Raw genomic sequence first — 16410 nt, forward strand, 5'->3', positions numbered from 1 at the left:
CTGCTAACTCTGGACAATGCCATTGCTAATGCTAAACTTCTCTCAATAGCACAATGCTAATGCTAGAAGTAACATTCACTAACTGGAATGTAACAAATATGAACATGAAAATAACTGGCTAATGCTAACTTTGGAGATTGGTAATGCTAAAGACAACTCAAATACAAAAGCCAACAACATTTGACGATAACGATCTTAAAGTGGCTAAAAGATAATTAAGATAAACAGTGTCATCCTGCAAGCTAACATTTTTGGATAAAGCTAACGCTAACATTACAATGAATAAAAAGATTTGACGTGTGTGTGTGTGTGTGTGTGTGTGTGGACGTCAGAAAACTCGAGTCATTGTGTCGTCAATTTATTTGATAAAAGATTCTCAGACATGAAAAAATTTCACAATCAATTATTTTCCAACAGAAAGAAATAAACTTCAAACATTCAAACACGGAAGAAAAAAATATATATATATAGTTTTATCACAAATCCGTTTCTCATACACACCCACACACACACACACACACAGTCTCTCTCTCTATTGGTCCCTTTGTTGTTGCCGTAGCAACACAACAGTTTGAACTCCAGTGCTTTAACAGATTGTTCATGTGTTGTCATAAACGCAAAGCATTGTGGGAACTAAAGGTAAACAACACAGAGCAGAGGCGAGTCGTCAGATTGGACTGAGTCCCTCGTTTCCTGGTTAAAACCTGATTGTTAGAGTTGGACTTCAGTGTAAACTGAAACTCTGGAGTTTGAAAGCAGCTGAGTTTTTTTTCTTTGTTCAAACACAGGAGACTGCTATCATCAACCACCTCCTGTAAGTTTAGCGAGCAGTTAGTTTATGTTGACCGCTGACGTGATGAGTACAACCTTTGGACCTCATGTGATTTACAAAACACCTGTATTCAAGTACGTCGCGTTGATATTTGAAGATGGTTTCGATTGTTTATTTAAATTTTTCATGTGAACAAAGGACTGCTATGCTATCGCTATGCTACCGCTATGCTACCACCATGATTGATAGTTTCTTCGGGCAAACACCACACTAACATCAGTACCAGTCAGAATGTCTTCTGGACTCTCAGACAGGAAGTTGGTATGAAAAAGTGTCAGAACAAAGCTCCATGTTTGATTTATTTTCTAATAAATTTGAAGAATTGATTTAAAGACAATTCAAGGAAGACTGGAGATGTGGAAACACCAGCTGACGACTTCGTTAAAACCATAGGATTATAAACGTTTAGCATCAGGTGAACATCCGCTGATGCTAATATGGATCCAGTCCTTTAACGCCTCGTGTTTCCTTTTCCTTCCTGTTGAGCTTTTCAGAGTACAAACCAAATAAGTTTTCTTTAGCCCGGTACATTCAGCATTATTTCTAACGCAGCAGTTAGCGCTGGAGCAGATAGCGCTGGACGGCAGGTAGCTGTAACAGCCCGCGGGCGAGCCTGTGTTGTTTGACTGTATTTCCCAGAATGCTGTGCAGAACGAACACATGTTCAGACGACCTCGATAGAAGAATTGGTTTATTTTATCGTAACAGCTCCACAAAGTTTTAATTCCCCTTTTTCTGTCATTTCAAATGTTTGTGTTTTATTTCATTCCCCCATTTATTGTGATTTATTCCTGTTTAATTTTTCCCCTCATTTTTACTTTTTCCTCATTTTATTCTTTTTATCGTGTTTATTTTTATGTTTTCTTCTCATTTCCTGCTTCAGTCTATCGCAGCTCCCTGATTGGTTACTTCACACGGCCCCGCCTGATTGGCTGCCATGCTAGCATTAGCGTTTGCCTGTTAGTTGATGACCACCCGGAAGGCACTGATTTCCATTGGTCGGAGCTCCTCCCCCTCCTCAGGCCCCTCCCCCCCCTCAGGCTCCTCGTGGTCTTGCAGGAAGGTGAGACCAGAACGACGCACAGACCTGAAGACCAGAGGAGAGAAGAGCTGGTCCAGGTTCACCTGTAAAGACCAGCACACACCTGGTCAGCGCAAGAGACCAGAAACAGAACCAGGTCCTGGTCTGAGGAGACAGATCACTGAGAGGTTCTGGTTCAGATCAGAAAACCTGGTGCGTGTGTGTCCACCTTCTCGTGTGTGTTCCATGTGCACGCTGGCAGGGGTTTGGGGGCAGCGCTACAGTCGAAGCCCTTCCTGTGGAGGAGGAGAGCCACTTCCTGTGAGGGACTTCCTGCTTCCTGTTTCCAAAAAGAATAAAACTTCACAGTGACATCATGATATGTGACATAACAATGACGTCACAGTGTCCAGGTGCGTCACCTGCGTGTCCTCCAGCGTCCGCAGATTCAGCAGGTGAACATCGCACGGCAGTGACGAGCTGAGCGGCAGGAAGGGGCGGAGTTTAGGCTGCGGGCTGTCATCGGAAGTGACCATGGTGATTGGCGGGTTGCAGAGGGAGAGCGAGGCCAGGTGAGCAAGCAGTGACAGGTGTTCCACCGAGGCTCCTCCCACTTCCTGTCAGGTCATAAAACAGATTAAAGACAAAAGATGGTAGTCACAGCCATGCTCCCTAACATTGAGCCACGCCCCTAAATCAAACCACAGCCCTGATCAGAACCCCAAACCTTCAGATTAGCTCCACCACCTCAACTAACGACCTTGATCACAACCTCCCCCCAGTGTAACCTAACCAGGCTCCTCACCAGAGCCCCACACACAAGCCCCGCCTCTCACCGGAGCTCCGCCCCCTCGGTCCTCCAGCAGCAGGTGGTACAGGCTGGCAGTTAGCTTGTTGTCGGTGACGCCCTGACCGAGTCCCCGGTTATCATCCTGCTGCAGGCGCCGGTCCAACACCACCTCCAGCTCACCTGCAGCACAGGTCAGAGGTCAGTGGTGGCAGAGGTCAGGGGTGGTAGAGGTCAGTGGTGGTAGAGGTCAGTGGTGGCAGAGGTCAGTGGTGGTAGAGGTCAGTGGTGGCAGAGGTCAGGGGTGGTAGAGGTCAGTGGTGGCAGAGGTCAGTGGTGGCAGAGGTCAGACTGACCTGGTCTGAGCGAGGCCACGCCCTGGCTCTGTGCCGACAGCAGCGTGAGGCGTGCGGCGGCGTCCTGCAGGAAGGACGAGGACGTCATGGGGTAGAAGTTGGCCTGCAGAGGCAGTTTGTCCAGCGTGCGGCGCTGTTGCATCTGAACAGGGAGCACCAGAGTCAACACCAGGAGGGGGAGGGGCCGCTCAGCAGTGGAGCCAGCTGATTGGCCGGTGATAAGTAAGAAACAGGAAGCAACCTGGAATCCGTTGAGGTCGGAGTAGAAATGGTTTCTGTTGGCAACGTCGCTCACGAAACGCATCACCAGCTCACGATTGAACTCTGACCTGATGTCCACCGTGTTGGAAATCACCAGAGATCTCCCAGCATGCCCTGGGACACACACACACACACACACACACACACACACACACACACACACACACACACACACACACACACACACACACACACACACACACACACACACACACACACACACACACACACACACACACACACACACACACACACACACACACACACACACACACACACACACACACACACACACACACACACACACACACACACACACAGTTATTTTCTTTGATTCAGATTGTTAACGCCATGACACACAGATGTGTGTCGGTGTGTGTGTGTGTGTGTGTGTGTGTGTGTGTGTGTTTACCTTCCAGGTGGAAAAGTCGCACAGTGTGTGTGAAGTGTTTATAACAGGAAGTGATGTCAGAAAAGAGCGGACCTCTGGAGATCCGAACCAACGGAGGCTCTGGAGACGCGTAGAGCTGCGCGGGGCGAGAGACAATGTATCAGAAGAGTGACAGAGAGAGAAAGAGTCAGATAGAGAGATAGAGAGAGAGAGAGAGAGAGAGTGAGAGAGAGTCAGATAGAGAGAGAGAGAGAGAGTCAGATAGAGAGATAGAGAGAGAGAGTGAGAGAGAGAGAGAGTCAGATAGAGAGATAGAGAGTGAGAGAGAGAGAGAGTCAGATAGAGAGATAGAGAGAGAGAGAGAGAGAGAGTGAGCGAGAGTCAGATAGAGAGAGAGAGAGAGAGTCAGATAGAGAGATAGAGAGAGAGAGTGAGAGAGAGAGAGAGTCAGATAGAGAGATAGAGAGAGAGAGAGTCAGATAAAGAGAGAGAGAGAGAGTCAGATAGAGAGATAGAGAGAGAGAGAGAGTCAGATAGAGAGATAGAGAGAGAGAGTGAGAGAGAGAGAGAGTCAGATAGAGAGAGAGAGTCAGATAGAGAGAGAGAGTGAGAGAGAGAGAGAGTGAGAGAGTGAGAGAGAGTCAGATAGAGAGAGAGAGAGAGAGTCAGATAGAGAGATAGAGAGAGAGAGAGATCCTGACATACAGTCCATATAAAGTCTTGAAGTGGTCCAGGTCCATGTCGACTCACCTGGGCCCCCTCATCCCCTGGCAGGAACAAGTAAGCTCCACTCCGGTCCCGGTTTGACCCAGTCTTGGTTCCATACCACAGGAACTGGACCTGGACCTTTCGGACAAGACCAGACCGCAGGCGGACTTTCTGCAGGAGGAAACAGGGATCAGGTCCTGCAGAGGTTTTGGTTTTGAAAGCAGACCGTCACCTGCAGGTCTCACCTGGACCAGGCCGCTCGCTGCCGAGCTCCACACCTCCATGTGCTGGTTGCTAAACAACAGCGGGGTGTCGAGCTCCGACTCCGGAAGGTGGGACACCTGGAAATGCTCGTCCTGGACGGCCAGCGAGCCTCCCGGTCTGTTGAAGGTGTAGTGGGCCCGGGCGGTAGAGTTAGCAGGCCCCCTGGTCACGTAATACACCGTCAGCGCCAGCGGGGGAAGTTCCGCCAAGAAGGACAGCTGGAAGCAGCAGGTGGACGTCAATCGCTGTGATGTCACCGGGACCAACCAATGACATCCCCGCTTCTCACCCGGAAGGCCTTGGTAGAGGCTCGGCTCGGCCTGGCCCACACCGCAGAGATCTGGGCGGGGACTGGACGGCCAGTTTTGGCGTCAGTAACGTGAGCGTCAGGATGGTCGACAACGGCGCTGATGACGGAGGTACGGAGCTGCTCGGTGGGGTTGAAGATGACCAGAGACCTGTCGCAGTGATCAGTTATCAATTACTAATTATATTACTAATAACTAACCAACCAGCTAACAACCAACCAACTAACTAATCAGTCAGCTAACCAACCAACTAGCTAATCAACCTGCTAACTACTTAGCCAGCTAACCAACCGGCAAACCAACCAACCTGCTACCTAATCAACCAGCTAATTCATCATCCAGCTAACCAACCAACCTGCTAACTAACCAACCATCCAACCAGCTTAGTAATCAACTAATCATCCAACCATCCAACCAACCAACCATCCAACCAGCTAACTAATCAACCAACCAACCAACTGAGTAATCAACTAATCAACCAGCCAACCAGCTAACTAATCAACCAACCAGCTAACCATCACGCCACCAGGTTAACCAGCTGACCTCCACCATTACCGACCCGTCCCCCGTTACCTGGGCCGCTCATCGAGCTGCAGCGTGGTCTTCTGAGGCAGCGCGTCCTGCGCTGCGACCGTCTCGTCCTGAGAGAGACGTGGTAACAGTTTAACGTGTTTCCCTGCAATACCACAAGAAGCCTGCAGGAGGCCAAAACACTGCAGTCGAACAACATCACGACGGGGTCAAGAGTTTACCGTTTGCAGGAAGGGTTTCGACTGGTCATGGTGGTACTCGCTCTTCTCCGAGAGGAGCAGCCAGTGGGCGGAGCTCTGCAGCACTTTCCGTAGGTTCAACATCGCGTGAAACAGCCTGTAACAAACGTTATCAAATCAAACGGGAAATAAAAAGGTACAAACGAGTTCCAAACAACATGCTAACAACGTGTTCATTACAGGGACTGATTAGCGGTCAATGTTAGATGTTAATGCTAAATGAGTTCGGTTGATGGGAGGCTAATGCTATATACTAACTGTTCACACTGATCAAGGCGGTACCTGTTAGCATTGCCGATAGCGACGCCGTCCTTTAACAGAGAGTATGGAGGGAAAAATGAGACAAAGAAACAAGTGGCGCTAACAGCGCTAACAACACATCTGCTGTAAGCACGCTACGTCAAACGATATAAAACAAACTACACAATGTTCATGCTAACCACGCATTCTTACTTTATTCTGAGCAAGTTTATACAGGCTAACACACTAACAGAACACAGGCTAACTTGCCAACGTTAAAGTGTAAAATGTAATAACTTCCGGCTATGCTAAAAGGCTAATATGCTAAAACGTACATGCTAGCATGTTAACAGATTAGCACTGCAACTTATTTTATTGGGAAGGTAACAAGATGCAGACACCAAAATAGCCCCATAATGCTAATTAGCAAAAATATAAACATGCGAATATGAGGCTAACTTTGTGAGGTGCTAGTATGCTAATGAAAAGTGTTGACCTGGTGCCGTAGTCGACCACGACGGGGTCACGAGCCGTCCCAGTGACGGCGTCGTGGTGCTGGAACAGCGCCAGGCTCTGCCTCCCTGCGACCAGGCGCTGGAAATGTTCACGTGCGGGAAAAGCCGCCACCAGACGACCATCGCCGTGGAACCGGCGCATCTCAGCTAGCGCGAGGCTGAAGAGAATTTCTGTTGCCCTGCACGACAAAAATAAGGGTGTGAGAATAACGACTGATAAAATGAAAAAAGTCGAGCGAGTGGCTTTGTTCACCGGAGCGTCGCCTCCAGCACTCGGTCCAAACGTTTGTAGAACGGCCGGGACGTAAAGTATCCGCTCCAGTAGTGGTCGTCTCGGTCAGCGTACGTGAAAAAGTCTCCACGAAGAGTCGGCAGCGTCTCTCCCGAGGCTCTCAGCCGGCGATGAAGAGCCTGGAAGTAATCGGACAGAGTCCCGAACCGGGCCTGGAACCAGAAGGAAAACCGTCAAAGCGGTGGGACGTTAGCGTTCAGATAACGGAGAACATCCTCAACGTTTGGACGTTAGCATTCAGAAAACAGTCGTTTGCTCTCAGATGGAAGAACTTCCAACTCTGAACGACGTCTCTTCGTCAGAGAAACCAAACGGAGGTGATTGAGTGACGGGTCTGCTGGGTTCGGTTCTTGGTTCGGTTCTGGTTCTGCTCCACTCACCTTGAGGCAGAGCTCTGGGTTCTGGTCCACTCACCTTGAGGCAGAGCTCTGGGTTCTGCTCCACTCACCTTGAGGCAGAGCTCTGGGTTCTGGTCCACTCACCTTGATGCGGAGCTCAGGGTTCTGGTCGAAGTAGTCAAAGAGTCTCTGGTAGTTGCTGAACTGAACGTCCCACTCGCTGGACTCCACGTAGCGGAAGTCGTCTCCAAGAGGAACCAGGAGCACCGGGGATCGGAACAAAAGGGACTTCTGCCGGTACTGGTCAAGGAGGAGGAGGGCCCTGGGGGGGAGGGGGCGGCAACAGTCAGCACAGGAGAGAGCTCAAGAGAAAAAGTGAAACAAATAAAGTGTCAGTAAAAAAAACTAAGATCTGCGGGTGGCCCCGCCCCCAGCGCACCTCTCCTGGACGTTCTGCTCTGTGATTGGCTGAGGCGGGATCTTCCAGGGACAGAAGACCCGCCTCCCCGGCAGGCGGTGAAAGTCGAACTGGCAGCACACCGCCGGGTTCGGGCCGCACGTGTGCGGCACGTCGTAGCTGTAGAACGGCATCATGTGACAGGTGATGTCACTGCGGGGGGAGGAGTCTGCAACAGGAAGTGGGGGGGGGGGGGCGTCAGAAAAATTGGGTCCGGGTTCTTAAAAATCTGACAATTGACCCCTCCCACCTCTCCTCACCCCAGCTCTGTCGCCATAGAAACTCGAGACTCTTCTGCTTGGCGAAGTGTTTCTTGACCGCGTAGTGAACCCTCTGGACCACCATGTTGCTAAGCCCCGCCCCCTTCAGCAGGTAAGTCATGGAGGGGGAGTGTCCAAACGGGTCGATAGCCCAGCCACTGCTCGGCTTCACGCCTGCACACACACACACACACACACACACACACACACACACACACACACACACACACACACACACACACACACACACACACACACACACACACACACACACACACACACACACACACACACACACACACACACACACACACACACACACACACACACACACACACACACACACACACAGTTACAACGCAGCGGCGGTGAGCGTGGCGGCCATCTTGCAGAGGTAACAGGTGCGTGACGTCACCCAGGTGCGTCTGCAGCCACTGGTGTCCTTCCATCAGCTGGTCCAGCAGAGCGAAGTAGTGAGCATTGGCCTCGTCGGGCATCACCCAGCCGCCCGTCACCAGCTCAAGCTGCCCCGCCCCCACCAGGCTGGCCAATCACAGCACAGGAAGGAACCGTCACACAGACGTGGCTCAACAGGTGAAGGTTCACCGACGGCATCCTCACCGTTTCACCATCGCTCTTTTCTGCTCGTCAATCTCGTTCCACCATCTGGAGAAATAACTGACCTCCGCCCAAATCATCTTCCTCCTAAACGGAGGAGCGGGGGAAGCACCTCAAATCAACAACAACAAACAGAAAAACAGAAACAGAAACAGAAACTGCCCATAACAAACTATAAAAACTGATGTAAGAGACGGCAGGCGCTGATGATCCAGGAGAGAAACTCCATCCTCAGGGGCCGTCCACACCGAGAGGAGCCACAGCACTACAGCTATGGGGGGCCCGCCACAGCGCCCCCGTCAGGAGCTTACACCACGGTCAGTGAACCACAGTGCCAGTTCCCATGGCCGTGGCCAGAACGGACCCCAGGACGACGTCCCCCACAGGCAGACCAGACTCAACTCCCGATGTGGAGCGCCCCCGTGAGGAGACACTGAGGTAAAATAAATAGGAGCTAATAAAGGGAATCAATAAATGAAAATAAAAGATAAGAAAATAAAAAGACCAATAAAAATAAATAAATAGGAGCTTATAAAATGAATTTATAAATTAAATTAAGGATTATGATCAAACATCGACTACATTAGAAAAAAGAATAATAATTAAAGCTGCAAGCAGCGTTGGACGGGACCTCGCCCCCGGGCCCGTCGGGGTCGGCCCAATTGTGGCCTCCGGCCCCTTTAAATGTTATGTACCTGAAAATCACACAGGTTCCTCCCCTGGTGTCCCTGACCTGGAATCTGGTCTTATCTCACGTGCTAATCTGCTAAGCTAACTAGCTTAGCATTAGCATTAAAAAGCATGCCACCTCCTGATCCTCCTTCTCCTGATCACCCCTCCTCCCCTCCCCCTCCTCTTGCTCTGTTCTCCTCTTCCATTGCTATAATAACTTTTGAATTTACACATTAAAGTTTGTCTATGTTGTGTTTCAGTGTCTGTAATGAAATTCACTATATTTTTACAAGATCAAACAGTTCCTGAAAATGAAGTCAATTTTAATGAAACATTCTGGTGCAAAATCCACTGAAATGTCAAAACAAACTAGTATAAATCCTCTATAACCTCCTTGCTTGGTGGGACCAGACTGGACCTCTTGGTGGGTTCTGGTCCTCGGGCCTTATGTCCTCTGCTGTTATGTGAAAGTCAAACTTAAGTACTCTTGAGGTCAAACTCGTCCTCCACCTTGTGCTCTTGGCTCCGCCCCTCTGCAGGGATTTTTGGGATCATTATGTTACATTATTGGCATGGAAGTGAAGCCAGAGTGTTTCATGGAGGCAATCATGAAACTAACTTCAGGGGAGGCCCAGGCCTCTCTGGAGGCCTCGGCCTTTCTGCTCGGTCCTTAATTAAGTAAAATAGTCAGCTAATTAAACGCTAAATTAAAAAGTGGATTTTGAGTATTCCTTTAAAACCACAAACAGGCTCTGCGGCAGTGAGGCCCTCCGGCAGCCTGTTCCACAAACGTGGGCCATAGTGACAGAACGAGGCCTCACCACAGGTCCTGGTCTTGACACTAGGAACCCTTAACATCCTGGAGCCAGAGGACCTCAGGGGCCACAACCCAGCAGGTCCTGACACTAGGAACCCTTAACAGGCCGGAGCCAGAGGACCTCAGGGGCCGCAACCCAGCAGGTCCTGGTCCTGACACTAGGAACCCTTAACAGGCCAGAGCCAGAGGACCTCAGGGGCCGCAACCCAGCAGGTCCTGGTCCTGACACTAGGAACCCTTAACAGGCCAGAGCCAGAGGACCTCAGGGGCCGCAACCCAGCAGGTCCTGGTCCTGACACTAGGAACCCTTAACAAGCCGGAGCCAGAGGACCTCAGGGGCCGCAACCCAGCAGGTCCTGGTCCTGACACTAGGAACCCTTAACAGGCCGGAGCCAGAGGACCTCAGGGGCCGCAACCCAGCAGGTCCTGGTCCTGACACTAGGAACCCTTAACAAGCCGGAGCCAGAGGACCTCAGGGGCCACGAGAGCTCATATCGCAAAAGCAGGTCAGAAAGATAAGGAGGCCCAAGACCATTAAGACATTTTAAAAACCAATAATAAAATGTTAAAATCAATCCTGAAAGGCCAAAGCAGGGACCGGAGCACGGTGCTACCGTCTTCTGGTCTCCGTCACTCGTGCTGCTGAATTCTGGAGCAGCTGAAGGCTGCTGTTAGATTTCTTGAGAAGACCAGAGAGCAAGGCATTACAATAATCTAAGCCAGTGGAAATAAATGCATCAGCACCTCCTGCTGGCCAGAGAGAGAAATGGGTCGACAGGCTATGTTCTTCAAGTGATAAAATCCTGTTTTTGTCATATTCTTAATATGAGGAATAAAATTGAACTCAGAGTCAAAAAGAAGGCCCAGGTTTTTAACACACTGCCAGGTTCTCCAGTCCTGCAGTCCCTCTGGCCTTCAGGACCCAGAACAGTTATTGGATAACTAAAACCTCAGTTTTGTCCTGCCATCCACGATTTTAAATCTAAAATACAGTAGACATGGAAACATAACGACTGTAAATATGTAAACATGTCAGTATGAAGACCGTAAACATGTAAACATAAAGGCTGTAAATACGTAACCATGTCAACATGACAGCAGCGGCAGGTGATAAGTTCTCAGGTTTGCTCTTCATTACTCTCAAACTTTAGTCACTTAAAGGGGACATATCATGCTAAATCCACTGTTTTAGCCCTTAAATGCATGTTGTTGTATATTTAGAGTGTTTAGAAGTACAGAAAAGTTCAAAGTAGTCTCTTCAGGTGCTCCGTTGATATCTTTATATTCTGTTTTGGTCATATTTTGCGATCGGTTTCGATTTTTCTATTCTCTATTACGTTTTTTGAACAATGACGTCACAGTATTCCCGGCGGAACTGCCAAATTAGGACATCGACATTTCGAGCAATCCGCCATTTTTGTTTCTCGCTGCGATTTTGTAGTCCAACCGAAGTTACGAGAGGATAAGTGGAAATGTTCGGTTGTTGGATGTAGTAACCCACAAGCTTCGTTACACCGTCTCCCAGCATCAGAACCTTTTCCAAGTGCCTGGTTGAGTTTTATTTTTCACAGAAATGTACCCACATCTGTGGGTAAGGTCATTTTTGTGTGCGCGAAGCACTTTAAGGACGACTGCTTCAGCAACCTCCGCCAGTATAAAGAAGGATTTGCCGAAAGACTTCGTCTGATTGAGCGGTCAGTTCCTTCTATCTATGGAGACGACGAACAGAGCACTTCGGTAAGCTGTATATAACGCTAAAAAGTGTGATGATAAGACGTCCCTGTCATTGTTTTGTTAGCATTAGCAGTTGCACCGTCTTCATATGTTAGCGCTGTGTGCTCGTTTTAGATTAGAATGTAACTTCTGTGTTAAATAGTCGTTGTAATACAGGCAGTATTGTAGTAGTGGGCATGGATGGAGAAGTTAGTGTAAATATAGTAACACACCATTGCGTTACATCCATATGAAGACGTTGTTCTTCAGGTGCATCATCGTCATTTTCATCTGGCTCCGCCGGGTCCGACTCTGGCTCCAATATGTATGGCTGGATGGACAAATCTTCCGTTGTTGACATTTTGTAAATAATGTGTGAATATAAAGTTTCTGCGCCGCTAGATAATTGTATCTGTTCTATCAAACTACAAAGATGGCCGAACAGGGTGGAGTTGAACCGAGTGTCACCTCTGCAACCTGGAGAGGAGGAGGGGTATGAAGAGACCGCCCCAAAACGAGTTGCTCTCAGAAGCACATCAGAAAAGGGGTAGAAAAGGGGCCTGTGGAGCTCTAATAATGAGGAATTCAGACCCAAGCATTGCAGTTCCGCTTTATATAGACCACAACTGTATGATTTATATGTAAAAAGGAAGGATTTAAAAGCATGATATGTCTCCTTTAACTTATTTCAAATACAGTGACAATATAAACGTTTTTAGACTGAGTGAGCCCCCTAGTGGTGGGAATTATGGTACATTTGAACAGCTAGTGACCAGAGAGCACCCTGGTGGTGAGAATGATTCTACTCTTGAGCTCTTATTAATGCTTTTATTAACACATTTCTAAACAACCACAAGCAGAAGCTTCATTGGTGATTTCAAAATAACTATAATGGAGGAAGTTGAACCTGGAGCTTTTCAGCCACATTTCTCCTTTTGGGGGGGGGGGGGGGGGGGGGTGCCCTGGCGCCCTCTGTTGGTCACTGGTTTTAGGCATCCGTTTCGGAAAACGTTGGGACTCTGTTGCTGTGGAAACCAGCGAATATGGCCCTTTTCCGCTCCTGTGTGTGAGTGGGCGGGGCCTACCTGTTGTCCTCGCTGAGTTTGGTCACCATGTTGTTGAGGATGTGTCTCGTCTGGTCGTGATAATAACCTTCGAACGTCTTCAGCCAGCCTGAAACCAGCAGCATTAGCCGTTAGCAGCAGGCTTAGCCATTAGCAGGGGCGTAGCCATTAACAGCAGGGTTAGCAGCAGTTAGCACCGGCATCAGCAGTTAGCACCGGCATCAGCAGTTATTAGCTGGGTTAGCTGTTAGCAACAGCATCAGTTGTTAATAGCAGGGTTAGCTGTTAGCAACAGTGTCAGCTTTTTGCAGCGGCGCTACCAGCAGCATTAGCTGTGAGCAGAAGGATTAGCCAGCAGTGTTAACAGTTAGCAACGGCGTTAGCAGTTAGCAGCAGTGTTAGCAGCTAGCTCGCCGGGAGGAGAACTGTTCGTCCATCTCATTTTGAACTCACCGGGGTCGTTGTGCGAATGTGGAACCAGAAAGAGCTCCAGTGGCTGCTCCGCCCACTCGTCGCCACGGTAGCTGATGTCAAAGCCCTGCTTCCAGGCGCCGCCGTCGAGGTTGTCGAAGGGCAGCAAGTCGTAAACGTCCAGGAGCTGCGAGCAAACACATCGCCGTGAACAACATCTCGTGTGTAGTGAAATGAAAAACCCTTGCACCTCCTCTGACCTGCACGCCGTCAGTGCCGTCTGTCAGCTTTTCGGCCAATCGGCAGCCAGGAAGCAGGTGGGCGGGGACTGAGCTGCTGTTGGCCACGCCCCCTTGACGGTCCACTTTACTCTGGAATAAGGAATCTCGTAACGCGGCGACCATCTGGTTGTTCACGCTGAGGAGGCGTTCCAGCCGGTCGATCTTCTGCTGGAGGCGGAGCAAGTCCTGAAAGCAGACGTGTGATTGGCTCAAGTTTTTCTGCGGTCTTCAAAATGGCGACACAAGACACACCTGGTCCACCTGTCCAGCAGGTGGCTCCCCGTGCTGCTGAAGCTCCGCCTTCTGCATCACCTCCAGCATGCGGTACAGTGACATCACTGCCACGCAGAAGACCCCGCCCACCAGCACCGCCAGGACACGCCCCCTCTTCATCACTGTGGCAACCAACAGGCACAGGTGCATTGTGGGAAGTGTAGGAGTCAAAACTCTCAGAGAGGAAAACTAGTGTACACCAGAGTAGAAATACTGGATAACACAATGAGAGTACTCAGGAGTAAAAGTGCTGGACTACACTAAGAGTACTTCAGAGTATAAGTACTGGATTATACAGAGTACTCTAGAGTATAAGTAGTGGATTACAGAGTGAGTAGTCCAGAGTAAAAATACTGGATCACACACAGCCAGTCCGCAGGAGTAATAGTACAGGATTACACAGGGCACTCCAGTGTAAAAGTAATGGATTACAGAGAACTTCAGAGTAAAATTACTGGATTTCTTGGAGTACTACTGAGATAAATTACTGGATTAGAGTACTCGAGAGTAAAATTACTGGACTACACAGAGTACTACAGAGTAAAAGTACTGGACTACACACAGAGTATTCAGGAGCAAGTACTGGATTACTCAGAATACTCAAGAGTAAAACTATTGGATTACACAGAGTATGCCAGAGTAATAGTACAGGTTGACATAGAATACTGTAAAGTAACAGTACTAGCTTTCATAGTACTGGAAAAAAAGTAATGAAGGAAAAACTATTTTCCTGTCTAAACACTGTAAAATAAAAATACTCAAGTACAGCATAGGTAGTTTATATCAACGTACTCTTACCTTATGTTAAATTAGAGTCCTCTGTTGTAAAGTATTCAGTTTGTACTGAAGTATTCCATTACGTTGTTAGAGTAATCTGTTACCGTGAGTTAGTTTTGTTCAGATTTCGTCCTTTGATTAAACTTTAATCTCACCTCTGAACCACAAACAGGTACTGCTTCAAATCACACAAAGTGTGGCGATCAGTTCAGGTCATAATTCACCCAGTGAATTTAAAAAACTGAATAATAAATATTGTATTTTTCGCGTCAGGTAACGTCTTTAAATCCACAGACCAATGAAACGCCGTGGAGAATAAATTCAGCGAACTTTAATCAGAGACATTTTTGAAGGGGACCTGCTGCTGCTCACTTCCGGCTGGACACGCGCTGCACGCTTCCGCGGCCGGTCACGCGCCTGGCTTCAGTTTCCCGAGGAAATGAACTCGAAGCACTTATTTAAACTAAAGAAAGAGGAAAGTTTTAAAGTTTGTCTGGTCGGGACAGCACGAGCGCAAACTGCGCATGCGCATACGGGTTTGTTTTACTTCCGATGGTTCAGCTGAGTCAGCAATCGTGTGACGTCATCACCGGAGACAGCATAGACATACAGACATAGACATAGCAAACATTATAAAGACAGGATAGACATGAAAAGATGAAGAGAAAGAAACACATAATCCTAAATTAACACAAAACATGTTGAGCAGTAAAAGACGTGTTGTGAGAAAGGTTAGTTTGACCCTACTCATGTGTTGTTGCAATAGTAATCCTTATTGCATTACTATCTCTGGACCTCCACCCTGGACTACAAACCCTGATCAACATATCCAGGTTCTCTGTTTCCTGGTTAACTGATCCAGACACTGGATCCTGATCACCGTTACTACCAAGCAGGTTATCAACTCTCTAATTCAACCCAGACCTACCTGTTCGCGTTCACATGAAAGGGGCGGAGCTTGCAGCGTCTGACCAATCACACACTGAGAAACCCTGCAGAGCAGTTTACAGATTACTGAAGGAGCAGTTATTCTCTGAGATTATGAAGAATTCCAACCCATCCAGCAGCTCAAAGCAACACTGCTGCTGCAGCCAGAACCAGAACCTTCCTGACTAGTTACTGCTGACCTGGTGAGATTAGAGCAGATTACTATATCAGTGATATAAACTGACAGCACGTCCGCTGATCAATCAGTTTCCCTTTATGTCTAACCTGCTCCGGACCAGGTTATGTTCTGGATAAGAGGTCGAAGCTCCGCCTCCTGACCAATCAGAGCTCTTGGAAAATGCCCCGCCCATTCTTAAACGATGGTGATTGGTGGACGGGTTCAGCGCTGAGCTGCAGCAGAGAGGAGAAATTAATTTAGAGCTTTTTGACAGAATAAAATAAATCCTGGTCTCTGAGGCTCTGAAGGAGGTTCTGGTTCTTGACTTGTTCCAGGTCTGTTTATCTCCACGAGGGTTAATCTGGAATAATTAGGTTTGTGGTGTATTAATGCTATTAATATGTATTTTAAGGTTGACCCTGAAGGCTTGCCGTAGTTGGCTTTTATGCCTACTGCGCATGTCACAACTTTGTGGTTCAGACTGTAATCCCCTCGTGTCACGTTGTTAGTGTTGCTCCCAGAGTAATAATAAATGGTGAAACGCTGCCTCGCCTCGTTATTTAAGAACACCACATAATTGGCGACGAGAATAATCGGTTTAATGGCGTACTTTTCCCAAAGACCAGGCGAGTTCAAGCCGGAGCTTGAAACGTGGTCTGCCTACGTTGAGCGCATGGAGTCGCTGTTTGACGCCCACGATGTCAACGATGGAAAGAAAGTTCCCGTCTTGTTGAGCTCAGTCGGCGCAGCAACGTATGGCCTCCTACGCAACCTGGTTCAGCCTGACAAGCCAAAGGATAACACTTTTGATCAGATGGTGACCATTCTAAGAGACGACGATGAATCAAAACCTTTGGTCATCGCCGAGCGTTTCAGATA

At 48.5% G+C, this 16410-nt stretch overlaps 1 protein-coding gene across 1 annotated transcript; it reads right to left on the bottom strand.

The window, feature by feature from the left end:
- Positions 1-343: 343 nt before the first annotated feature.
- man2a1 (mannosidase, alpha, class 2A, member 1) lies at positions 344-14952 on the bottom strand. The gene is made up of 24 exons (XM_080477309.1): positions 14448-14952; positions 13629-13771; positions 13356-13562; positions 13138-13282; positions 12706-12793; positions 8422-8505; positions 8216-8343; positions 7801-7974; positions 7523-7709; positions 7228-7405; positions 6707-6897; positions 6435-6632; positions 5681-5795; positions 5502-5569; positions 4910-5078; positions 4602-4838; positions 4399-4527; positions 3670-3784; positions 3238-3371; positions 2997-3138; positions 2690-2823; positions 2276-2470; positions 2083-2193; positions 344-1957 (listed from the first exon to the last, which is right to left on the bottom strand). Exons 2-24 carry the CDS (start codon positions 13767-13769, stop codon positions 1793-1795), a joined length of 3435 nt encoding a protein of 1144 aa, XP_080333435.1. The 5' UTR covers positions 13770-13771; positions 14448-14952; the 3' UTR covers positions 344-1792.
- Positions 14953-16410: the final 1458 nt, after the last annotated feature.

This window comes from Lipophrys pholis (assembly GCF_963383615.2).
Source record: "Lipophrys pholis genome assembly, chromosome: 12".
NCBI lineage: Eukaryota > Metazoa > Chordata > Actinopteri > Blenniiformes > Blenniidae > Lipophrys > Lipophrys pholis.